The sequence below is a fragment of the Hippopotamus amphibius genome, chromosome 2, assembly GCF_030028045.1.
Source record: "Hippopotamus amphibius kiboko isolate mHipAmp2 chromosome 2, mHipAmp2.hap2, whole genome shotgun sequence".
Classification (NCBI taxonomy): domain Eukaryota; kingdom Metazoa; phylum Chordata; class Mammalia; order Artiodactyla; family Hippopotamidae; genus Hippopotamus; species Hippopotamus amphibius.
In genome coordinates, this window is record NC_080187.1 from 130,978,825 (window position 1) to 131,005,922 (window position 27,098).

Below are 27,098 nucleotides of genomic sequence, written 5' to 3' on the forward strand. Positions count from 1 at the left end.
ACATCACTAATTATTAGAGAAATGCAAATCAAAACTACAGTGAGGTATCACCTCACACCGGTCAGAATGGCCATCATCAAAAAATTTACAAATAGTGAATGCTGGAGAGAGTGCAGAGAAAAGGGAACCCTCCTGCACTATTGGAAGGAATGTAAATTGATACAGCCACTATGGAGAACAGTATGGAGGTTCCTTAAGAAACGAACTACTGGGCATATAACCTGAGAAAACCGTAATTCAAAAGGACGCATGTACCCCAGTGTTCATTGCAGCACTATTTACAATAGCCAGGTCATGGAAGCAACCTAAATGTCCAAAGACATTTGAATGGATAAAGAAGATGTGGTACATATATACAGTGGAATTGAGCTATATGCAATGAGGTGGATAGACCTAGAGACTGTCATATAGAGCGAAGTAAGCCAGAAAGAGAAAAACAAATACCGTATGCTAACTCATATATATGGAATCTAAAAAAATGGTACTGATGGGCCCAGTGACAGGGCAAGAATAAGGATGCAGATGCAGAGAATGGACTGGAGGACATGGGGTTGGGGGGCGGGTAAAGGGGAAGCTGGGACGAAGTGAGAGAGTAGCATAGACATATATACACTACCAACTGTAAAATAGATAGCTAGTGGGAAGTTGCTGTATAACAAAGGGAGATCCACTGGATGATGGGTGTTGCCTTAGAGGGCCAGGACAGGGAGGGTGGGAGGGAGTCACAGGAGGGAGGGGATAGATATAGGGATATATTTTTAAATACAGCTGATTCACTTTGGTATACCTTAAAAGCTGGTACAAGAGTGTAAAGCAATTATATTCCAATAAAGAGCTTAAAAAAAAAAAGGAATGAAATTGGGTTATTTGTGGAGCTGTGGATGGACCTAGAGTCCGTCATACAGAGTGAAGTAAGCCAGAAAGAGAAAAGCAAATCGTATATTAACACATGTATGTGGAATCTAGGAAAATGGTACAGATGAACCTATTTGCAGGGCAGGAATAGAGATGCAGATGCGGAGAACGGACATGTGGACACAGAGGCAAGAGGAGGGTGGGACGAATTGGGAGATTAGGATTGACATATATACACTACCATGCATAGAATAGATAGCTAGCAGGAACATGTGTGAGCACAGGGAGCTCAGCTCCATGCTCTGATGAGCCAGATGGGTGGGATGGGGCGGGGCAGTGGGAGGTCCAAGAGGGAGGGGCCACATGTATACATACAGCTGACTCGCTTCGTTATACAGCAGAAACTACCACAACATTGTAAAGCGGTTGTACTCCAATTTAAAACATAGTTAATCCACTTGATAAATAATTTTTAGATTTATTTATTTTTGGCTGCATTGGGTCTTCATTGCTGCACACGGGCTTTCTCTAGTTGTGGCAAGCGGGGGGCGGCTACTCTTCGTTATGGTGCGTGGGCTCCTCATTGTGGTGGGTTCTCTTGTTGCGCAGCACAGGCTCTAGGCGCACGGGCTTCAGTAGTTGCAGCACACGGGCTCAATAGTCGTGGCTCATGGGCTCTAGAGCACAGGCTCAATAGTTGTGGCCCACAGACTTAGTTGCTCTGCAGCATGTGGGATCTTCCCGGACCAGGGCTTGAACCCATGTGCCCCGCATTGGCAGGTGGATTCTTAACCACTGCGCCACCTAGGAAGTCCCCCACTTGATAAATGTTTACAGAGTGCTTGCTCTGTGCCAGTCACTGGTGGACAGGCTGGGATGGAAAGCTGCCCTGAGGGCACTGGCTGGGGGAAAGAGCCCGTGGGAAACCCCGGGAGCGGACATTCTGCAGGCAGAGGTTTGGCGGGAGAAGCCTGGGCTGAGGGGAAGGTGGCGACAACACGTAGGTGTCACCGCGGACGTGCTCCTTGCTGATGGGATAGCAGGCTAGTTGGTCAGCTGACCCATGAACTAAAAAATTGGTTCAAATGGGAAGACATAAAGAAATTATACTTATGTTCTTAAACATTTTGTCATTTTGTTTTACCTTAAGCCATGAAAACGTTCATTTTTTTCACCAGTTCTGTGCTGGGGATGAAAGCCTGTGCTCTGAGGGAAGCCACTTGGGCTTCCTGTTACCTTCACAGGAACCACAGCTACAATTTGATGGGTTTAAATCCAGTTTCTTTTCTTTTTCTTTTTTCTTCTTTTTTAGATTCAGCAGAACTTGGAAGACCCTTGTGAAGCAGTCTGGGGGCAGATTTTTATGATTTTGTCCTCACCTTTTACGGTTGTCTTACCCACGCCCAACTTGGCAGGAGCCCGTTGTAGCTAGTAGCTGCGTTAGTTTTCCTGAAAACTACTTTGATTCTCATATTTTGTTGGTTAACACAACATGTAACCGCCTGTATTGACGGAAGTAACAAGTATTACTGACATAAACAGGGTTGAGTATAAATACTGTTGGCCCTTGGCAAGCGTACCCTCAGCTATGGGAACGGGCCTGTGTGGGTGACCTGAGGGGCCCTGCCCGCCTGGAGCAGGAGCGCGGCTGCCAGGCCGTGTTGTTCTGGGGATGGGTGTGGCATCAGCGAACGCAGCTCCACGTGGCCGTGGCCAAGGGAGCCTCGCTGTACAGGAGCATGGAGTGGCCTGGGGGGTGTGCAGAGCAAGGACACGGGAATTGAGGAAAGATGGTCGGAGACGTGTGAGGAAAACTGGGAAGATGTGCTGCAGAGAAGCATTTAGACCCCCTTTCACCATCATCTCCGTTTGCATCCGTCTCCTCTCCCAGGCTGACTGGAGGGCACGGGTGGCTGACTGTGCACCACTGTATCTTCTCCTTCTAGTCCATTCCTGGCCCTCGAGAAACCTCTCATAAACACGTCTGAACGAATGAAAGTGTGTGTGTGTGTCACAGGGCTGTTGACGAAGAGCACCCCTTGTGCACGGTGAGTCTCTCCCCTGGAAGTCACGGGTCAGCAGACCACGGGCCCTCTGGTCGCGTGCGTTCTGTGTCTCGGCTTTACCCACGGACAGTGTGTGTGTGGGAACTGAGATCGTTGTTCCGCTCCCATTGCGTGTCAGCCTCCCTCGTCTAGGTGTCATCCTGGTGTCTTCCAGGTACAGCTGGGTGGGGAAGGTGACAGGTGTGATCTCGGCGGACCCAGGCACAGTGACGCGAAAGAAAAGCCGTGATTGTTCATGAGTTTTCGTAAGTCAGAGTCTTGGTTGCCACCAGCGCTTAGCCTAGTGACTTCTCTGCAGACAGTGAAACGCTAGATCATCAGCGCTAGGATGTGTTAGTGTGGAAAAGCAAGTCTGATCATCAGGAGAACTATAATATCGCGGTTACTATAATCGGTTCATTCATTCATTGTTCGTTTAGTGAATGCCGTCTGTTATGTGGTCAGTCAGTCTCTGTTCACTGCGTAAGCAAGTCATCACCCTCTCTCTTCCTCTGTAAGCTCGTGGCTCCTGGTCTGCTCTGTGAGGGCGGCAGATAACCAGGTATCACCCGTGCCACCTTTTGTGTTTACGACATGATCTAGGTTAGCATGGTGAGCTAGAACCTGGACGAGGCGATGAGAAGCCTGTAACGAGCATCTTCTCCCTCCTCTCCCTCGGGCAGCTTGGGCATGAACCACGATGATGACCACTCCTCCTGCGCCGGCAGGTCCCACATCATGTCGGGAGAGTGGGTGAAAGGCCGGAACCCCAGCGACCTGTCCTGGTCCTCCTGCAGTCGAGATGACCTTGAAAACTTCCTCAAGTAAGTCCTTGAGTCGTTCTGTACAGTCGATACAATAGAAAGTACTACCATACTTCCTAAAGACACAGCCGTTGGAGTCTCAGCCAGTGTGAGCAGAAGTGACTCTCTTAGAATTCTCAGCTGGCCAGGCTTCCTCCCAGGTGTGCAGCTGGTATGACACTGGCACCCAGCTGACCATCATAAATCTTATCGATAGAAATGTCAATGCAGTGACCGTATCTTGACAAGATTTCATTTCACCTCTCAGCATTATATTGACCGTGAATGGGCATCACCCTAGAGGCACCCTTGGGTGCTGTAGAACAGGGCATCTCCCCAGCGCTCAGGCTGCTTCCCTGGATAGGAGTCCATTTGCTGGGAGGAGGGCTTGCTCACCTGTGGGGCTGGGATGGGTTTACCCATAGCCACTTTCTTTCCAGTACATGTCTGCATTACTCCATTCTCAGATTTCTGTGAAAGAATTGGTTATCTGATGTCAGACCTTTGTCAAACAGAGTCTGTGCTCATGTACAGGGCGGGTCCCTTAGTGTCAGGACCTTAGGGCTGAGCTTACAAGTTTGACAGGCAGACACTGATTGCTTCACCACCAAATTGCATCATCTGTACATTCCATGGAGACTGAAGGGGTCAGTGAGTTTCTCCTGCACACAGAGCTTGATAGGCCAATAACACAGTGGAGTGCCCGGTGAACTCGGAGGAGGACCAAAGGCATCCCTCTGGCTTCTGTCATCATCCTGGGTCTTCTTTCATGATGTTTGCTGTGGTTGGGAAACTAAGTGGTACAGAGGGCTTAAAAGCAGGCCTTGTTAGTTTTTACGTAGTCTATTTCCTACTGAGTACTTGTTACCACCAAATTGTAATGAAATGTTGGAAGCCACTTGACATTGTTTCATTTTACCCAGAAGGGTCAGTGAAACAAGGGTATTTTCATCTGCTCACATAGACAGTACGGGTCCCACTGACTTTGTTGAAGTGTCCCATACATTTGAGCCCAGGAGAGGTGAACCAGTGTCAGCCTGTGTGTGTTGCGTGCGTGCAAGTCTTTTCTTCAAGAATTTTGGCAAGAGGCTGGGTTTTCTTTTTACTGCCATCTGCCTTGTTTTAGGAATTGAAAAATACAAGCATTCAAGTATTTAACTCGTAGTGGGGCCACAGACGCACAACCCCCAATTCAGTTTTTCAGAGCTGTTCTCAACGTCTCTGAACATTTCTGTCCTGGGTGAAATCCTCAGGTCCTTTGCACGGTGCGCCACCAGCCAGCTTTCATGGCCAGGTGGGGCACCTGGACCAGCCAGCAGCCATGGTCTGACAGGCGCCCCAAGAAAATCTACAAAGTTGGAAATAAACTTGCTTATTTATTTATTTGTTTATAACCAAACAACCGTAACTCCAATTTTTTTCTTCATTCATAGTGACTTTTGTTAAGGCCGTATTCTAAGAATATATCATGGGAATCGATTTCAAAAGCATTTTCATCCAAGAAAGCACTGAGACTCCCTGAAAAAAGTCCATTAGCCATGTGGGTGACACGCCCAGGCCCCTTCCTAGTTGCCCAGCTCTCATGGCCACGGGAGTACAGGTCTGCGTTCAGCCGTGCGGAAAAAGAGCAAAACGTGCAGCCCACGTGTCTGGTGCCTGCTCACCTCTCCATCAATAATTTGGAGGTTCCTGCTTCTCAGTGACCAACCAAGCAGGACCGAAACCTGGGCAGTACCTTTGCAAACCCACTTCCCTCTTGGCTGTTTCAGGTCGAAAGTCAGCACCTGTTTGCTGGTCACAGACCCCAGGAGCCAGCACGCGGTGCGCCTGCCCCACAAGCTGCCGGGCATGCACTACAGCGCCAACGAGCAGTGCCAGATCCTCTTCGGCACCAACGCCACCTTCTGCAGGAACATGGAGGTCAGCAGGCTCGCGAGGGGAGGGCTGGCTTGGGAAGTGGCAGAGCACCTGGCTGCTGCTGGAGGACACAGGTGTTTACACTCCACACGCACACGTGTACACGCATATGCACATACGTGGACACGCACGTACATACGCCTCGTGAGCAACTGCACGGGGCACCTGGAGTGAGCCACACACGCACACGTGCAGTAGTACACACGCACACCCCCCACACACGTAGGCAGTTTTGCAGAGTTACTGCTGATGCCAGTAGACTCATGTTTTGTTTTGTTTTGTTTTTTAATCCAAAGGTCTGTCTGTCTTACTTTCTTTCCCTTTCCTTCTTTCTCTTTCTTTCTCTTTCTTTTTCTTTCTTTCTTTCTCTTTCTTTCTCTCTTTCTCTTTCTTTCTTTCTTTCTTTTTCTTTCTTTCTTTCTTTCTTTCTTTCTCTTTCCTTCCTTCCTTCCCTCCCTCCCTCCTTCCTTCCTGTCTTTCTTTTCTTTCTCTCTCTTTCTTTTTCTTTCTTTCTCTCTCCCTCCCTTTCCCTCTCCCTCCCTTTCCTTCCTTCCTTCCTTCCTTCCTTCCTTCCTTCCTTCCTTCCTTCCTTCCTTCCTTCCTTCGTAGCCTAATGTCTTAACATGAGAACATTAAGACACCAGGAAAAAGTAACTTAGCCTACTCTTCTTGGAGGTGATACAATATCACCAGATATCAAAGCCTGCACAGATATAGAAGAGAGCTAAAAACTACTGGATGTTGGAGAGTGTCATATTGAGAACAATGGACAAATAATAAATTGATTCTATGATAATAGTGTTAATGACCCCATTGAAATGTCGCCCTGCACTGAGCGATGCCCACGTGTTCTGCCCTGAAGCTTCCAGCGTGCCCGATCCCAATTAACCCCCACCGCAGACTCCTGAGGTTCCTCTCCCCAGGCTGCAGGTGCTAACATCAAGCCTCAGGGCTGAACGGGTCATTCAGAATGGCTTGGCCAGTAGGTAAGTAGAGGAAGGATTTGACCCCCGTCCCCCACCCCCCACCAAGGCCGTTCATCCTCAGAGTGTGCGCTTTCTCACCCTGTTGCACACAGCTCAGCCACTCCCGTGGGTGGGAGAGCCAAGAGGGACGTGCCAGGCCCTGGGGCAGGCAGTCTCCTTGCCGGGGCCCCAAGGGAGGGCGAGAGCAGCCCAGCTGGCAGTTGGCAGCTGGCTCAGGGAAGGGAGCGGAGCCGGCACCATCACGGGGCAGGGAGACAGGAGCAGGAGAAGCAGCTGGGGATGTATGGGACTCAGGGGCCACCCGGCAGCCGTCGGCCTGGAGCTCTGGGCAGCAGCCCGTCTCAGGGAGGCGGCCTGGAGGGCTGGGCGCGTGCCCAGAGCAAGAACTCAGGATGGGAGCAGCTCCAAGACAGATGGTTAGACCGGGACTGTGCCTTCAGAGTGGGACCCCAGGATCTTGGCCAGCACAGCAGGTCAGCCTGGACCCCGGGAGGCAGGATGCTGCCTCTTGAGTGTTTCCTGGCTGTGTGTGAATCGCTTCAGGAAGTCTGGGTGGAAGCTGCAGGTGGGGCACTGCCTGCCATTGTTTGGGGTGTGGAAAAGGGCTGTGCCTCACAACCAGCCTAGCACCTCCTGCTAGCTGTTTCCTCAAAGGGCATCTATCCACAGGCTTGTCCTGTGCCTTCCTCTCCTGTTCCCCTGTGGAGGTGCCTGCAAGGGTCCCTTCCAGGCCCTGGTAACAGGAAGATGTCTCCCACATCCCACCCATCTCCCTGGGGAGATGGGACCAGCCCCAGGATCCAGTCATCCCCAGTGGGCTGCCGTGATGTCTGGTGCCCACCATCAGCTTTGCCTGTTAAGGCTTGACCATGGAGGTGCTCATTCATGTACCATATGCTGGCCAAGGGGCATCCTGTTTGCCTGTCCCAGCCTTCAGTCCCTTAACGTGCATGATGGCCCAGAACCACTGGAGAGGGCAGGTTTCAGAGGGTCCTTTGATGGTGTAGTGACAGCAGGAGATCCATGTGCGTGGTACCCCAGGGGAGGATGCTGAACATTTGAGAAGGGTCGAACCCCCACCGCCCCGGGCACCCAAGGGGGAGAAGACGGAAGCGCCCAGCTGAGTCAGCGGACACACAGCAGCCACTCTGCCCACTGTGGAGTCTTCCCTGGCCAGCAGACCAGGCTGAGCTGGCCCCACGGCAGGGGTTGGAGTGGGGTTAGAGGGGGCAGGATTGACTGAGATGGGAGCTGGACAGAGAGGCTGCTTCCTCCCAAAGAGCCGCAGCCATTGCCATCTAGCTGCCAGGCTGTTGCACAGCAGTTGGGTGAGGAGAGATAGGAGGAGGGCGGTACAACTATTGGGGTCTCATGATCCCCTAGGCTAGACTCTTTCCGTGCACCGTCACCTGAAACCCTGACTGCAACCCTCCAGGGCAGGGGCTTTGAACCCCACTTAACAAATGAGAACACAGAGGCTGAGAGAGCTAGGTGAAGGACCAGGGTCACCAGTCAGAAAGGGATGGGCTGGAGGCCAGGCCCAGGTGTGACTGTTACTGCAGGAGAAAAGGCCGGCTCCGTCCATTCAAAGACAGTTTCCAAAGGAGAGGAAGGTAGCCTGGTATTTTATTTTCCTTCATTCACATCTTTCTGTTTGAAGAGGAGGGTGAGAGCTCAGCAAGTCAGAATCAGCTCAGCTGTGTTGTTCCTTTCTCCCTAGAAGCTCTATTTACGGTGAAATCATTCTGTTTTGTAGGTTACAACACAGATGAACATTTATTCCTACAGCTCACCAAGAACCAGGAAATATGCTTTCCTGCTTGCCTTTTCCTTGAGAATTCCACCAGTACCAAAACAGAGTTGGCATTTTCCTCCCCAAATCCTAGCAGTGTAACTGACCAGGGTTCTTGGCCTCCTTAATCAACAAAAATTGATCAGAGGCCAGAAAAGAAATGCAGGCACGGCTTTATCGGGGCCCCTGCAGCAGCGGGAGGAGTGAGAACAAGTAACAGGCTCCCTTGCTCGCTTGCTCACTGAGGGTTCCTCATACGGGGTGAGGGGAGGAACGGGTCCAGGGGTTGGGCTGGGGGAACGGCTAGGGGATTTGCCCAGCTTTTCGGTGGTGGTGTGTGCAGGGGGCACGTGCGGTACCCTGCTTCTGCTCCCGACACCCTGTTTTTCGCTCCTGTCTCTTCAGAAGTGGCAGTTGAGTTCTTGGTCTTTTGCATCTTGCTGTCCAGAATTTGCCCCAATGGCACATGTGTGCAGTTGTTTAATATTTTTTATTGATTTTTGCTTTTGTTTTCTTTGTCTCTATTTCATTTATTTCTGCTCTGATCTTTATGATTTCTCTCCGTCTACTAACTTGGGGTTTTGTTTGCTCTTCTTTCTCTAGTTTCTTTAGATGTAAGGTTAGATTGTTTATTCGGGATGTTTCTTGTTTCTTGAGGTAGGATTGTATCGCTATAAACTTCCCTCTTAGAACTGCCTTTGCTGCATCCCATAGGTTTTGGATCGTTGTGTTTTCATTGTCATTTGTCTCTAGGTATTTTTTGATTTCCTCTTTGATTTCTTCAGTGATCTGTTGGTTATTTAGTAGCATATTGTTTAGCCTCCATGTGTTTGTGTTTTTTACAGTTTTTTTCCTGTAATTGATTTCTAATCTCATAGCATTGTGGTCAGAAAAGATGCTTGATATAATTTCAATTTTCTTGAATTTACCAAGGCTTGATTTATGACCCAAAATGTGATCTATCCTGGAGGATGTCCCATGTACACATGAGAAGAATGTGTAATCTGCTGTTTTTGGATGTAATGTCCTATAAATATCTACTAAATCCAGCTGATTTATTGTGTCATTTAAAGCTTGTGTTTCCTTATTAATTTTCTGTCTGGATGATCTGTCCGTTGGTGTCAGTGGGGTGTAAAAGTCCCCCACTATGGTTGTGTTCCTGTTGATTTCCTCTTTCATAGTTGTTAGCATTTGTCTTATGTATTGAGGCGCTCCTATATTGGGTGCCTATATATTTATAATTGTTATCTCTTCTTCTTGGATTGATCCCTCGATCTTTATGTAGTGTCCTTTCTTGTCTCTTGTAACATTTTTCATTTTAAAGTCTATTTTATCTGATATGAGTATCACTACTCCAGCTTTCTTTTGATTTCCATTTGCATGGAATATCTTTTTCCATCCCCTCACTTTCCATCTGTATGTGTCCCTAGGTCTGAAGTGGGTCTCTTGTAGACAGCATATATATGGGCCTTGTTTTTGTATCCATTCAGCCAGTCTGTGTCTTCTGGTTGGTGCATTTAGTCCATTTACATTCAAGGTAGTTATCGATATGTATGTTCCTAGTACCATTTTCTTAATTGTTTTGTTGTTGTTTTTGTAGGTCCTTTTCTTCTCTTATGTTTCCTGCTTAGAGAAGTTCCTTTAGCATTTGTTGTAGGGCTGGTTTGGTGGTGCTGAATTCTCTTAGCTGTTGCTTGTCTGTAAAGCTTTTGATTTCTCCCTCAAATCTGAATGAGATCCTTGCTGGGTAGAGTATTCTTGGTTGTAGGTTCTTCCCTTTCATCACTTGAAATATATCATGCCACTCCCTTCTGGCTTGCAGAGTTTCTACTGAGAAATCAGCTGTTAACCTGATGGCAATTCCCTTGTATGTTATTTGTCGTTTTTCCCTTGTTGCTTTTAATAACTTTTCTCTATCTTTCATTTTTGTCAGTTTGACTACTATATGTCTTGGCGTGTTTCTCCTTGGGTTTATCCTGCCTGGGACTCTGCGCTTCCTGGACTTGGGTAGCTATTTCCTTTCCCATGTTAGGGAAGTTTTCAACTATAATCTCTTCCAATATTTTCTCAGGTCCTTTCTCTCTCTCTTCTCCTTCTGGGACCCCCATAATGCGAATGTTGGTGCATTTAACATTGTCCCAGAGGTCGCTTAGGCTGATCTTCAGTTCTTTTCACTCTTTTTTCTTTATTCTTTTCTGCATCAGTGATTATCACCATTCTGTCTTCCAGGTCACTTATTCGCCCTTCTGCCTCAGTTAATCGGCTACTGGTTCTTTCCAGTGTATTTTTCATTTCAGTTATTGTGTTGCATATCTCTGTTTGTTTTTTCTTTAATTCTTCTAGGTCTTTGGTAAACTTTTCTTGCAACTTTTCAATCTTTGCATCCAATCTTTTTTCAAAGTCCTGGATCATCTTCACTATCATTGTTCTGAATTCTTTTTCCGGAAGAGTGCCTATCTCCTCTTCATTTAGTTGTTTTTCTGGTGTTTTATCTTGTCCCTTCGTCTGATACAAAGTCTTTTGCCTTTTCTTTTTCTCTGTCTTTATGTGGCTGTGATTTTCAGCTCCACAAGATGAAATAGTGCTGATACTGCTTGATTCTGCTGTCTGCCCTCTTCAGTTGTTTAATATTTGTTTGTGTGTTTCTTTGTGCCAGGTCTTAGTTGCAGCACACAGGATCTTCTTTGCTGCATATGGGATCTTTTAGTTGCGGCATGTGAACTCCTACTTGTGGCATGTGGGACCTAGTTCCCTGACCAGGGATCAAACCCAGGCCCCCTGCATTGGGAGCAAGGAGTCTTAGCCACTGGACCACCAGGGAAGTCTGTACTCAGTTATTTTTAATCCCTTGTGGGTTCTTTGTAGTTTGTTGTTCAAGGAGATGCTTGTCCAGGTGCCAGCACTGCAGCAGACATTTGTCCAGGTACCAGCACTGCAGCAGACATTTGTCCAGGTACAAGCACTGCAGCAGACATTTGTCCAGGTGCCAGCACTGCAGCAGATGTTTGTCTGGGTGTGAGCATTGCAGTCCCAGGTCTCAGCCTGTCTTAGCAGGAGTGGCTCCTTAGGGGCCTGGAGGCACATCTGCATGCTCAGCTGACTCTACATCATAGCTGGTGGTAATTTTCCTGCTTGCAGGGCTGGTGGTGTTTCCTTCAGCACACATCTAACAGTTAGAAAGCAGTAACTTCTCACACTGGGGAAAATGTCATCCTAACGCACATCTGCGTGCTCAGCTGACTCTGCATCATAGCTGGTGGTGATTTTCCTGCTTGCAAGGCTGGTGGTGCTTCCTCCAGCACACATCTAACAGTTAGAAAGCAGTAACTTCTCACACTTGGGAAAATGTCATCCTAAGGCACTGGTGGAGGAGAAAGGCAGGTGCCCGCTGGGACCCAGGGCTTGGGGCATGCTGCCCGAGGCCTGGGACATATCGTCAGAATCTCGCCCAGGCACCACCCTGCGGGATTCTAAGGCTCACCTGGTCAGCGTTCTGCTCACCTGTGCGTTTAGAGGTCTGTGTTCAGTATGACAGGAGGCACACATATGTTGTGCTCTTCCTTCCTCCCCCTGCGAGACTGACTCTGGTGCTGGAATGCACCCCTCCCCTTCCTCCTGGTCCTTATCCCCTTATTCACTCCCTTTCACCTATTCTGTTCCAGTTCTTGCCTTCCTGCTCTTCTTCGAACCCACAAGACCCTCTTCTGTTGGGGATGCACTCTGCGTCCTACTGGCTGTTGCCTCTATCTGGACGCTCTTCTCTCAGTTATCCATGTGACTGAGCCCCTCATCTTTTTTGAGTTTTTGTTTGTTTGTTCAAATGTAACCTTCTCAAGGAAGCCTACCACCCTATTTAAAATTTTCATCTGGTAACTTTCCCTTGCCACCTTTATAGCACCCAGATCTCCTGATCCCCTAAGGGAAAACCCTGCTTTCATAAACTTATCATCTTTTAACAAGCTATATAATTTGCTTGTTTATATGACTATTGTTTTGATAATCTCCCTCTTCTAGATTTTAAATCCTTCAAGGGCAAGAATCTTACTTTTCCTCACCAGTATTTTCCAACGGCCTTGGCCAGTGCCTGGCACATAGTAGGTGTTCAACAAGTATGTGCTGCTCTGAGACCCATTCATGACTCTAACAGCAAATTTAAGTTCTAACGCGACTTCACCCAACCACTGATGAAACTGTGGACAGGCTCGGAGGTGAGGAAGAAACCCTTGCAGGCCTCCCTGTGTAATGAATTGGTTCTCTAAGCCCGAGTCCACGTTTCTCCATCTAGTTCACCAACACACATGTAAGACTCTGTCAGATGCCTTGCAAAGGTTCATACAGACCTTTCCTATGGCTTCCTCCCAGGACAGTAGTGAGGTGGTGAGTCTGGTAGTGAGGGACTGCAGCCTGCTTCCTAGTGGCCATCTCTCTGTGCATTAATTAATAACCTCATTGTTAAAACCTGAGACTCCTGGTGAGACTCCACATAAGGTGCTGAGAAGTGAGTCTGTCACAAAGTCAGCACCCAGTCATGTGAGCTGGTAAGCGAGTTGCTGTTACCTTTCTGGATAACACTGGTTCCCGTCTCTGGGGGCACAGAACTCGTCTAGCTCTGTGCATCTCTAGGATCAGCACTTTTTTACATTGAACTCCTCAGGGCCTTGAAAAATTAAGCAACATGTAAAATTCCAGAGACATTCAACACCAACCAAAAAGGTCTTATAATCCAATGCTAAATTGATCTTTATAACCATTATTATTCTTTAATGCCCTTGAGGATTGAAATGCACATCATGTAATGTAATGATCATGGTCCCAACATCGCCTTTAAATTTCTTATCCTGACATCTGCCTTTGGCCACGATGGAGTATCAGGGACCAGATTTATCTTCCCACCTAAAGCAACTAAGAAATCAGATGAAATATCTGAAACGGTGATTTTTAAGACAGTGGCCATCAAGCAAGGAAGGACTGTGTGAAACAGATGAAGTGAACCCTCTGTCCTGGCTGACTGCCTGGGCCGTCTCCAGGCTGCAGCATAGGGTGGGAGCGCTGCGAAGAAGCAGCCGTCTTCTTGAGCTGAAGAAATAGAGCCAGGAGTACTGGGAGGCTGAGGCAGTTAGTGTTCATAGAGCAGAGTACCACAGATGAAAGAGCTTTACAGAGAGAACCTCAGAAATCTGCACAGAAGCTGCACGAATCTTCAGCTTGCTACTGAGAAACACATCCGTGTGAGAAAACCACCCAAGGCCAGGAAAAGAACCATCTGAGAGTATTAGAGGGAACAATCTCTGAGGCTCCCCTGGGCATCGGGTAGAGTACACAGAAGGATATGGTATCAGTAGCATGGCAAAACTAGCCCCACACTAGTGGGGCTGATGTGGTTCCACCCAATAAAGCTTAAAAGCAAAACCTGAAGGGATTAAACTATTTCCCAGTAACTTAGCCAAGTCCTAGAACAAAGCTGAGAAACATTTATAGAAACAGAAAACCATCACTCAGTAAAATAAAATTCACGTCTAGCATCAAATAAAAAATTACCAGGCCTTCAAAGAAGCAGGAAAATACATCCATAATGAGGAGAAAAATCAATCAAAACTGACCTAGAAATGACACAGGTGATAGAATTAGTAGACAAAGTCATTAAAACAATTATTATAACCATATTCCAGGTTCAGGAAGGTAGCAGAAAGAATAATTGAACATGTTAAGTAGAGATACAGAAGAGATGAAGATCATACAGGGATTTCTAGAAATGAAAACTACAGTATTTAAGATGAAAGATACCCTGCTTGAGATTTCTGCCAAATGAGAGATTGCAGAAGAGATGCCTCCTGAAGACAAAGCAATTGAAGCTATCCAAAGTGAAACACAACGAGAAAAAAGACTGAAAACAAAAAGAACTGTGGGACGTCAGGCGGCCTAAGACATATGTGATAGATGCCCTGAAGGAGGTGGGAGAGAGAGGACTAAAATCATATTTGAAGAAATAATGGCTGAAAATTTTTTCAAATTTGTTGAAAACCGCAAGCCCACAGATCCAAGAAGCTCAATGAACCCCACGAAAGATGAAGTCCAGACCAAAGCTCATCATAATCAACTTGCTTAAAAGTGGTGATGAAGCGAAAATCTTAAAAGAGCCAGAGGAAAAAAGACAAGTTATGTTGAGATAAACAAAGGTAGGAATGACAGTATATTTCTCGTCAGGAACAATGCAAGCAAAGAAGGACCATAGAGCAGCATCTTTAAAGCACTGAAAGAGAAAAAAAAACCTGCCGCCTTAGAATTCTCCACCCTTTTAATAGGAAAAAAAAATTACTACCTACTAGATGCCATGAAAAAGAAGGAAAACACTCCTAGCCAGGAGTTTTAGGGGAATGAATGTCGTGAAGACCTTACAACTCCAGAAATCTGGAGGAATTTCTTAAAAACCACACACGTGCATGCCAATTGGGAATGCTGCTGTCTGTGTTCCCAAGTCCTGGCTCCCCCAAGGCTGTGTCCATGAGGAGGACTTCCCTGGCAGGCCCCTCAGCGTGCATTCCTGTGCAAGGCCTTCGGGGGTAGCTTGGATAAGCGCAGAAACATTAATGAGGCCAAGCGGGTTGTGTGTGCGTGCGTGTGTGTGAATCTTTTGTCTTAAAAATTGTCTAGAACTTTAAGCCGATTACAGAAAAGAAAACAGTAATGAAGTGTAACAGAGCGTGGAGGCTGCCAAGGGGATAAAACCACGAAACACATTGGGGCCTCAGGAGTTGAACGTTTTCCTTTTCTGGAATACAGACCACAGAAATAAGAAGAAAAGAAACTGGATAGATTATATTTTGAGAAAAATACTCACCACCGTGACTACTGGTGGGCAGTTTGCATTTTGCCGCTGCCTGTTATGAGGAACAAAATCGTATCCTTGGCGGAAGGTAGAGGCTACGGGCTCAGGGGATCGCATTTCTCGTGGAAGCCTTTTTGTTATTGTGTGAAAGCAGGGGTTCTGAACCAGGGTCTGCTGAGAGACTTCAGAGGATTTGTGAACAGGGACAGGGAAAAGATAACATCTTTATTTCCTGCAACCTGTAACCCAAATGAGCATTTCCTTCAATTATGAGTGTGGGCGATAGGCCACAGAGTCGCAGCCGTACCTGTGACTGTCGCGTGACTCGGAATCACAGATCCGTTTCACGCTGCATGACAGTCGTAGCAGCTATTTAGAATTATCCTTTACACTCATGACGGCTTCAAAATTACAGTGGTTATTAGACCTGGGGCCAGGTCTTCTTATGTAATGTGTTGACAAGGAAACACGTGTAACTTACTATGTTACAAATTTGTATTTTGAATTATATTTGCACGTAATTGTTTTGTTGCTAACCGTACGTATCTTATCATTATTCACTGACCAATACTGTTCCGAGAAGGGTTCCCAGGCTCCACCGTATGCCTCAGAGCACGAGGTCGGGTGTGGGCACTAGGTAGCGGCCCGTCAGCCCTTGCTCCCTGACAGAAGGGCTGCTTCTCTGTGACTATTCCTCTTCTTTAGGTGGAATTTCTAATACCAAACTTCCTTCTGATTGGACTTCTGTGTATGTTCTTCCTTTGGCATTCACAATTCGTAGCCATTTTAAGACCAATGAAAATTAAGAGCCACTTCCTTAGCCAAGGGAACAGGGTCAATAACCTTGGAAAAACGTTGCTGCAGTTGCTTTGGGAGCAGCCTAGCTTCAAATATTTCTGCTTTCTTAAACATTTGCATAGCAGAGAATGAAGGAAAATTAAAATACAGTCCATTTTCATTTCTAGGGCTCTGGAGAGCCCCACACCATCACCATTGCATCTTTCACGTCTGTCTGCAGAATGCGGGTATTGTAAGGCTCAAAGCTGTCTGTGGAAATATGAACTACCAAAAGAAAAAAAATTGGCATTAATAGCTGGCATTTGTTGCAGAAGTTATTGGCAAATATAGCTGTCTCCTCTTTTAGCCAATGGTAATGTGATGTTTTTAATTCAATGAAGCATTTCAAGAAAGTCCAAACATAAAAGTTATAAACATTGGGCGGTAAATATTTATTAGAAAGGGGAAATGAACTTTATGCAATTAGCCCAATCCATCTTTTTTTATGATTACAAGTTCCTCCTGTCTCCGTCAGCAAAGTCACTTGCAAAGCAAAGTCATTATTTAACAAGACCTTAAAGCTATTTGAGCTCAGATATTCTGCCACGTGAAACAGAGGGTGAGAAGGCTGGAAGTAGGTATTGTTAGCTGAAAGGAAGAGTATGCCCTTGCTACTGGAAACAGAAGCAAGACGTGGAGAGTTAGGGCAACGTTCTGCAATGATCATGGCCTCACAAAGCCCTCACCTCTTTTCAGCATGAAAGAGAAATTCATCTGTCCCCCCTCCTCACCTGGTTCCCAGAGATTCTCAGTTGAAAGGTGCTGCGTAATGACCACCCATCCCTCCATCCTTCCTGCATCTCAGCAACACTTGCCACCATCACTGTTCCAAAGTCCATGTCTGAGTGCCCCACAGAGAAAGGAAGGTGCTGGGAAGTGATGCACAGCAACCTTATTTGTTGACTTGCGCAGGGTGCGCTGACGTGTCACGGCGTGCACAGTGGATTGAGATATGCATATTCTATTTTTTTTAAATATTGAGCACAGAAGCTGTAAGCCAGTTGTTGCAGGAAGGCAACAGTGTCTAGAATGGTCAGTATTAGGGGGTCTTATGCATTCTCTTCTACCTGTGTTCACTCCTTTGCTCTTTTCCATTTAATTCTCTTGGCCTTCGGCACAGCGTGGAGGTGTGTCCATTTTACACAGTGTTTAAGAGGATGGGTTCTCTAGTCATACTGCCCAGGGTCATGTCCTGCCTCCACCTCTTGAGCACATTATATAGTCTCTCTATGCCTCTGTTTTCTAATCTGCAGAATGGGAAAAATGATTCTACTTACACAGCGTAGAGCTGTTGTGAGGGTTAAGTGACAAATGAACTATAGCGCATAGTAGGTTCTCAACAAATGTTAGCGATATCTTTTTTCCTTCAACTCATTTCCTGGAGTCAGGGGTAGAGGAGAAGGTGTGTAGCTGACAGTGTCATTGGCTGATCCTTTTCTGCATCTGTCCCTGTCTGTCCTCACCACCCCTCCTGCCACTCCCGGAGCCTGTAAACTCCACGAGCTGCTCTCCAGGGTCTGGTATCTCTCTCTTGGCGTGCTTCCAGTCCCCAGGCTGGGAAGCCTCTTTTCTGTCCTTTCCCAACTCCCAGGGAGACTCACGGTCACCTAGATGGATGGAGATCCCCGTGGTGTCCAGGAAGCTCAGAGTGTGGGAATTCCATCCTGAAAGCAGCACTGTTCTTTTCTCTGATGTTGGCCGTTTCTAAACCTGCTGGGTCATTAGAACCTCCTCCAGAGAATGGCGGCGGTGTGCGTGCCCCACTCCGGATCTGCTGTGTAAAAATCTCTGGGGAATGGGCTTCAGCTATTTCTTTTTATTCAGCTTCCCCGGGGAGTTCTCATGCTCCGCCTGGTTTGGGAACTGCTGATCTAAGGGAAACCTGCCCCTTTAATGCCAGCGTACCTGGCCGGGGGCAGGGGGTGGGGGGTGGGGGGACGGGGGGTGGGGGTGGGGGTGGGGGGGTGGGGGAGGCGGGGGGTGGGGGTGGGGGTGGGGGGGTGGGGGAGGCGGGGCACAGGAGCCTGGCCCTGCTCCTCTCAGACAGACAGGGCCTGGCCGGACGCCGGGTCGAAAGCCGTGTCGCCCACCTCAGTCTCCGCCTCCTGCCCAGCGTCTGCCACCTCTCTCCAAACTGTTGAACTTTGGCAGCAGGTGGCCCCCATGTTCCACAAGCGTTTGAACGTTTACAGTGGACTGCCTCCTCAGAGAGCTCTCCAGACTTTGCACGTTGTGTGTTATCCTTCACTTCTTGCCCAGCCGCCTTGCCAGCTGAGGGCCCGGCGGCCCAGCCCTGCCCTCCCCCCGCAGCACGCACCCCAGGTGTCCCCAGCCAGGTGACGGTCTCTGCAACCTTCGGGAAGCTGGAAGGAGTGACCAGCCTTCCAGAAGTGGGACTGGCATGCTGGCCTGGGGGGAGGCGTCAAACTGCAGTAGGATGTGTGGAAAGTTGGGATGAGTCATGTTTTCATGCAGCTCTTAGCGTTGTATTTTATCTCCCTTTTGGCCTGTGTCATCAGCAACACATTTCTGAGGGCTTTTACATAACCATTCCCTTCAGGATTGTTTTGGGTCAGAGCTGCTCTCCAAGCAGTGCACAAAGAGGGTCAGAATAACCTTGAGAGCACCTAGGAGGGACACCATCCCAGGGAGCCATTTTCTTTTTCTTTCTCTCTGCACCAGACCCTTGGCTTCCTGTTTCATTTAAGCCAAAGGTTATGCTGTCCAGCAATGCATGCAGATAAAACACCTCGGGCAGAGGGCACAGAGCTGTCCATTCCACGGCAAATAAGAGACAGGGATAAGCCCTGAGGCCCGGCTGACATGGAGGATGCACGGTCTCAGGGGTGGGGGGAAGTGGGGAGAGGAAACTGGGGACCCATAAGCAGTATAACCAATGGGTAAGAGTGTGTTCTGGGGTCAGGACAGGTCACTTAATTCTGTTTCCTCACCTGCAAAATGTGCGTGGTGATCGTTTGTCTCACGAAGTTGTGTGAGTAGAAATGAGGAATTTTGGTAAAGCTTTTTCTTAGCCTGATGCCTGGGTTGGGTAAATGCTTAGAATGTGTCCGCTTTTCTGTCTCTGCTGAAGCCTTGCGTTGCTTGATGTATGAATTTATGTGTTCATTCATTCTTTCATCCGTCCACTCAGCACGTCTTCTGTGGGTCTGTACCTTGGGCTGCCATGTGTGTGCTAATGAGATGAAGAGGCGATAAGACTCAGCTGCTGCTCTCTGGGGGCTCAGGAGCGAGGGGTGAGGGGGTGGGAGGTGAGACACATGGGACTGTCGCCCCCAGGACCAGTTAGATCGGAGCACTCTTAGAGCCCTGATGGGTTCTTCCTGGTGGGAATGGAGAAAAGGAGGAGAGACTTCTCAAGTGTGGGGAAGAATACGGCAGGTGATTTCCTGGCTCTCTCTTAACATCATTTCGCCCTGGTTAACCTGAAAACTCACACAGAAACCAACCAAGCACCTGTAGTGGAGATGGTCTTTGTTATAATTACTTAGTGCCCACAGTGCATATTTACAAATAATTAATTAGATGAATTAAAAATGGCAAATGTGGCTCTTCCACAGTAGATTCTTTCTTTTCACCCTCAACGCCACTGCCGTGTTTTATCCTTTTCCTCTCGGTGGGACAGCTGCAGTAGTTCCTCGCAGGTTTTCTTGACTGTAATCTTTTCTCGTGCTCAGCACACCTGCAAAATCTTCCAAAAACACAGATCTTGACTTACAGCATCCATCACTCCCTTCGGGACGACGACCCCTGCGACAGCACAGCTCCACGTTGATGTAGCTCCTGCCCCTCGCTTTTCCCTGCCTGCACCTGCCTACCCATAGCCCACAGACGCTCAGTGACCTCACCGGCCCTGCTCCAGGCTGCCCACCCTCAGAGAACTCAGGCCAAGGAAGGGACCAGGGCTGGGGTTATGCATTGTCAAGACCACAGAGGTGCTGTGGTCAATATGTCTTATTATTGAGGCTGTCACTCTCCGTCACGGGTTAAGGTAGTGTCTTGCAGCCTTCGCCACTGTAACTTACCTGTTTTTTTTTCCTTTTGATATTACTTTTGAGTTCATCTGCATCAGAATATCTTGACCCCAGCGCAATTAACATCTGGGTCTGGCTCATTCTTTGTTGTGGGGTTGTCTTGTGCCCTGTAGGATGTGTAGTCTCTACCCACTATAAGTCGGGAGCATCCCCCCTAGTTGGGACAAGCGGGAAAGGTCTTCAGATGTTGCCAAATTCCTCTGACGGGGTGGGGGAGGTGGTTGCAAAATGACCCCCAGTTGAGAGCCATTGATCTATAAGATAAATACCTAGAGGGGGGCTAAATGTCATTTTTGCACGTATGGTTTTTTTGTAGTTTTATTCACCTATGGCACAATGTGAAATACACAGAAAAGTGCTCAAATCATAAATGTACAGTCACATTCATTTTTCGCAAACTGAACACACCAGCGTGAAGAAGTACTGCATCTCAGCAATTCCAGCAGCTCCTCTAAAGCCCCCTTCTGTTCATAACCTGCAGCAGTAACTACTGTCTTACTTTCTGACCCCACAGACTAGTTTGCCTGGCTTTGAACTGTATGTGAAATCAGGTTCATGCCTCCGTTGTTGATAGATGTTGCCAGACTGACCTCCCACAAAGGCTTGTCTGTCTACCGTCCCACAAGCACCACTTGGAAGTGCCACACTTTCTTCCAGTCTCTCTGAGCTGTGCCATTCGGAATGTTCCAGAAATGAGCCTGTTGCAAGTTGAATGGCATTTCTCTTGTAATAAACTGGAGCATTTCTTCGTATATTAAAAAGCCAGCTGTATTCTCTTTTCTGTGAACTGTCTTCTTAAATCTTTTTATATTAGATTATTTTATATTAGATTATTGATTTTCTTTCAGTAACTTGTTAGAATTTTTAATTATCAAGGAAATTGGCTAACTGAAATATGAGTTGCAAATGTTCTTTTTTTCCAGTTTTTTTTTTTTTTTTTTACTTTGTGTATCATATTTTATGTCAGGCAGAAGTGTGTGTGTGTCTGTGTGTGTGTAAAGTGAAATATATCCATCTCTTCTTAAGGCTTCTGGGTTTTGTGCCATGTTTAGAAAGGTCTTTCCCACTCTTAAACTGTAAATAAATTTAATCCTCATGGTTTATTCTAGTACTTTTATGGTTTAATTTTTATGTTTAAATATTTAATCCAGCAGTCATTTATAAATTTTAGTGTAAGGGGTGAGGTAGGGGTCTCATCTCACTTTGCTTCCAGATGGCTACTCAGGCAGCTCTATATCATTTATTGAATAGTTCATTTCTCCCCATAAATTTGAAATGCTATCTTTATAATGTACATTTCTGTATGTCTTATTTTTTTTTAATATTTCTGGATTTTCCAGTCTGTTCCACTAATATAATCATGTATCTCTTAAAATTTACATGCCTATGGCTTAATAAAATATTTTAATACACTAAACACATGCTTTTTCACAATTTTATTAGCTATTATTTCTTGTTTGTTCTTCCATATGGTCTTTAGAATCTGCTTGTTTAATTCTAAATTGCATTGGTATTTCAAATTCAGTTACATTATTTTATAGATTAACTTATAAAAATATATAATTTTATACTTTAGGTCCTTCTGCATAGTGTTCCTTTACATCCATTCAAGATGACTTCCCTCTCCCACTCAGGGGACTTTTAAAGACTTTTTTTTTTTTTAATTAAGTTTCTTTATGTATTTATTCCTATGGAATTTTTTTTTTTCCTATTTAATGGGTCTTTCATTCCATTATATCTTTGAAATTGGTTCTAGTTTGTATTCATGAAGAGCTTTGATTAAAGCATCTTAGTTTTATACTCAGCCTTCTTACTGAATTAGAGATGATAATAGTTGAGTCATTTGGGTTTTCTAGTTATATAACTCCACAATGGCCCCTAATTCTTTTACCAAAAATAACACTAACAGTTGTGATAATGGACACCCTTTTCTTCTTCCTGACTTTGAGTGCTTCTGATGTTTCCTCATGAGATAGATATCACGTTAAAGAAATATCCATTTATTTATATTTTATTTTGCTAAGAGTTTCATTTCCCCCCAAAGGGCCAACTCAGATTTTTCTGTGGTTTTTCTGTTTCCTAAATAATAAATTTCTCCTTTCATCTTTATTAATTTATTCAGTTTTCTTATAGATTGATATTGTCCCCTTTCAAACTTCTTGGAAGGGACACAATTTATTTTCTTCTTGTTTATTAATATGAGTATTTGAGACTCTGAATATCCTTCAAGCACTCCATTGGTCACGATATCTATGTTTTCACCTATATTATTTTCTTCTTAATCTGCAGTTGATTATGACTTTCCCTTGACCAAGGAATTGCTTAAACTGAGATTCTATCATTTTTACTGCATTCTGTGGATTAAAAGCAAGCTAGTTGTTTCGCCCCAAGGGGAAGGTGTTACACAGGAGCGTGAATAACAGGAGACAGGGATATAGAGGCCATATTAGAAGACTGTCTCCTACTATTAAGTCATGGAACTCTTTATTCTACATGGTATGTCTTCTATATCAGCTATTTTCTTCTCAAATATTGCCTCTGTCCCATTCTTTCTATTCTCTTTTTCTAGGACTATAATTAGACACATCCATCAGTATTTCTCACTGTCTCCCATACCTCTTAACCCATTTTTTTTATTTCCTTCCTCCTTTTCTCTCCATTCTGCATCCTGTGTAATTTCTTTGTATCTATTTTCCAGTCACTAATTCTCTCTTTCACTGGTGCCAAAAACCATTGATTTTCTTCAACAATTATATATTTGATTTCTTAAAGTTCTTTCTAGTTTTTATTTTTCTTTTCAAATTTGCCTGATCATATTCAATAGTATCTTGCTGCTAGCTTGTTTACATCATCTCATCTTCTGTTTTTTAAGACATTTTATAGAGTTATTGTATATTCAGTATCTGATAACTCTATTATCGAAACACTTTGAGAATTTAAATCTTTTGCTTGTTGTTTCTGCCAACTGTCACTCATGTTTCCATGCTTGATTATGAGTTTACATTTTATTGAAGGTAACCATGAAATTCTGAGAGCCTGAGTGGTGGTTGCGTTCCTTCAGGGAGTATTTATTTTTATCTCAACCAGTGCCAGGAGATGCCATCAATCCTTCTAGGACTGGTAGACACTCTTACAGATTTCCTGGTTTCATCTGGGTGTCTCAGATAGAGCTTATGACTTTGCCACCAGCCCAAAACTTATTCTCCCAACTCTAGTGTCAAGATCAGTGCCAGCCCACAGTGAAGCATCCCCTTATATGTGCTTACCATGGATTGTAATATGTTTGTAAGTATGTATAAGTATAGCCATGTGTGTATCTTGTATTTGCTTCCTTGAATAGTTCTTTTTACTTTTGATGAGCTCAGCAATAAGAATCATGTTTTAATACCTAGTTATTTGTATAGTGGAGGCGCAGCCCTGCCTCCCACAGGGTATCTATTCTGACATTTGCTGGAAGCAAAAGTACCTTTAGAGTTTCTACTGTTTCGTAACTCCATGAACATGATGAAATGAATGCATTTCTACTTCCAAGCCCCTCCTTTCCATTCCCTCCACCACTCAATCTTATTCTTTTTCTTAGTGGTTAACATTTTACCTGTAGAAGTTCTTATATCTCAGTTATTATGTTTATCTCTTATGTTTGGCTCCTCTCCCAGCTGGAAAAGATGACGAAATTGGGATATATGGACAATCTCCTATTATCCCCACCCCACTGTACCTTCTTTTCCAGTCTGTTCCCATCAATACTATTTCTGCCTCATCTGGGTTTGTATCATCTGCATTCTGTTCTCCAGCTTCAGTCACACTGGTTTCATTTGATGCTTTGATCAGTGGTCACTTTTAGTCCTTTTATCTCAAGTTTTCCACTCATTTCTTTGTTGACTGAAGTTCATCCTCTAGTATTTTCTGCAAAAGAGGATTTAGCCCTTTATATGTTCAAAAATGTGTTTCTGTTACCTACATACTTAAGCATACTTAAGTTTAGTTGCTAGAAACTTCTTGGGTCACGTTTTGTTTCTGGGTGTCTTTCTAAGCATCGCTCTACTGCCTTCTGGCAGTGAATGCTGCTGTAGAGAAATATGCTTGTATCTGATATCTTTTCCCATTATCTGTGACCTGCTCTCTTTTTTTCTGGGGGTGGGATCTGGCTGCCCAAAATATCTTTTTGTTTAATCTCTGAGACCCAGTAACTTTATTGGGACACACCTCTGTGTTCATCATTCTTTGCCTTTTTTCCTGGAACAGGGCTTTGCTTTTTAATCTGAGACTGAGATCTTCTTTCATTTCAGGATAGGTCTTGAATTTATATTCAAATACCTTTCCTGTTACATTACTTTAGTTCTCTTCTTTAGGAGTCCCATGCTTCTGTCCCAGTGTGGGGTCCTCGACCTCCACAATCACCTGCCTCCTCATTGGAAAAGTGGGAAAATAGAGAAAGCCCATCCTGCCTGCCTCCCACTTATGCTTATGTCAGCTCTTTGTGTGTTTTCCATATCTGTCATTTCCTCTTAATTGTTTTGAATTATTTGTTCATCTCTATTTTATTATATTCACTTTTTCTCAGTCATCAATTCGGTGTACCTCCCCGTGTGTTCAGTGGCATGAAATTCTGAGAGCCTGAGTGGTGGTTGCTTTCCTTCAGGGAGTATTTATTTTTATCTCAACCAATGCAGGGAGATGCCATCAATCCTTCTAGGACTGGTAGACACGCTTACAGATTCCCTGGTTTAATCTGGGTATCCCTTCTTCAGGCTGCTTTCAGCATAGTCACCATTGGTCATCAGATTTTACTTTCTCTTACATTTCTTGATCAAGTTCTAGTAGCTCATATTTTATCTCCTTTGACATGACTATCTTTTCCCTTAGTTCTTGTGTATTTGCTTTTTGCAAAGGCAAAAAAAAAGACACAATTACTGTGTTTTTAAAACATTTATAGTATATACTTGGACATTATTTTTAGCCATTCAATGATCATATTATCTGGCAAGTATTCTTCAGCTGCTTTCTCCCTCCTGTCTCTTCTCCCTTTTCTATTTGCAGTACATTAATATAGATCCTGTACCACTTCTTTTCTACAATTGTTCATCTCTTGAGTTATTCCTGGACCAGCTATTTATAGGATGTTCATGTCAGGGAGAAGCAGGCTGCTTCCAGGCTAGCAGGAATTCTCCTTATGAGGGGATTGTGTGTATATGTCCCAGCTTACAGGGACTGCTCACCATGCAGGGTCTCTCTCCTGCTTTGAGATATGACTTCCTACACATATGGTTTATCCCTGTGTTTCCTTGTGAAGCTCTGGTTTCCCTGCTTCTACCTTGTGATAAGTTGAGTCCAGATAACCTTCCATCACCATCTAAGTATTTAGTTAGTTAGTTAGTTAATTAGTTAGTTAGTAGTTTTATTGAATTATAATATGCATACAGAAAAGTACACAAATCCGTAAGTTTCGAGCTTGATTAGTTTTTATAAAGTGAACACACCTGTGTAGGCACCACATGGGTCAAGAATCAGAATACAAACCTTGATAAGTGAACTCCCAGTCCTGTGTTTCTGACCCAGCCCAGGGTCCTTGATGTCCACAAACATTTACCTCCTCATTGGAAAAGTAGGGAATATACAAACAGCTTACACAGCTCAATATCAAAATAAAATAAAATAAAATAAACGACCCAATCAAAAAATGGGCAGAAGATGTAAAGACATTTCTCCAAAGAAGACATACAGATGGCCAAAAAGCACGTGAAAAACTGCTCAACATCACTAATTATTAGAGAAATACAAATCAAAACTACAATGAGGTATCACCTCACACTGGTCAGAATGGCCATCATCAAAAAATCTACAAGCAATAAATGCTGGAGAGGGTGTGGAGAAAAGGGAACTCTCCTGCACTGTTGGTGGGAATGTAAATTAGTACACGCATTATGGAGAACAGTCTGGAGGTTCCTTTCAAAACCAAATATGGAGCTACCATATAATCCAGCAGCCCCACTCCTGGGCCTATATCTGGAGAAAACCATAATTCAAAAAGATATCATGCACCCCAATGTTCATTGCAGCACTATTTACAATAGCCAAGACATGGAAGCAACCTAAATGTCCATCAACAGAGGAATGGATAAAGAAGATACACATACACACACACATGAGGGTGGGTCAAAAATTATCTGCCCTCTGGCTGTAGAATTTAATTAACTTTTAGAAAAGTCAAATACATCATTTTTCAACATAATCTCTTTGCTTTTCAATACACTTTGTCCATCTGTCAACAAGCTTTCATATTCCCTCATTAAGGCTGAGCTGTGAGCCACAAATGTACTGCTCTCTTCATGTCTTCATCAGAAGTGAATCTTCATCCTCATAGGGCTGCTTTCAGGGGACCAAACAGGTGAAAGTCCGATGGAGCAAGATCACCATCGTGTGTGTGTGTGTGTGTGTGTGTGTGTGTGTGTGTATTCAAACACACACACACACACACACAGTGGAATATTACTCAGCCATAAAAAGAACAAAATAATGCCATTTGCAGCAACATGGATGGACCTAGAGGTTGTCATACTGAGTGAAGTAAGTCACACAGAGAAAGACAAATATCATATAATATTGTTTATATGTGGAATCTAAAAAAAATGGTACAAATGAACTTATTCACAAAACAGAAATAGAGTCACAGTTGTAGAAAACAAACTATGGTTACCAGGGGGAAGAGGGGAGGTGGATAAATTGGGAGATTGGGATTGACATATATACACTACTATATATAAAATAGGTCACTAATAAGGACATGGGGAACTCTCCTCAATACTCTATAATGACCTATATGGGAAAAGAATCTAAAAAAGAGTATACATAACTCTTGTATATAACTCTTATCAGTTATATGTATAACTGATTCACGTTACTGTACACCTGACAATATACAACATTGTAAATCAACTATACCCCTAGAAAAAATTTTAAAAAAGAAAGAAAATACTGCGCATTT

General features: G+C 45.0%; 1 protein-coding gene across 6 annotated transcripts in view; it reads left to right on the forward strand.

The window, feature by feature from the left end:
* Positions 1-27,098, forward strand: part of ADAMTS17 (ADAM metallopeptidase with thrombospondin type 1 motif 17) — a 352,116-nt gene that overhangs the window by 183,683 nt on the left and 141,335 nt on the right. For all 6 annotated transcript variants that reach the window (XM_057724212.1, XM_057724214.1, XM_057724213.1 and 3 more), the window contains exons 9-10: positions 3,584-3,724; positions 5,473-5,623. In XM_057724212.1, coding sequence (XP_057580195.1) covers positions 3,584-3,724; positions 5,473-5,623 — 292 coding nt within the window. The remainder of the gene's footprint in view (positions 1-3,583; positions 3,725-5,472; positions 5,624-27,098) is intronic.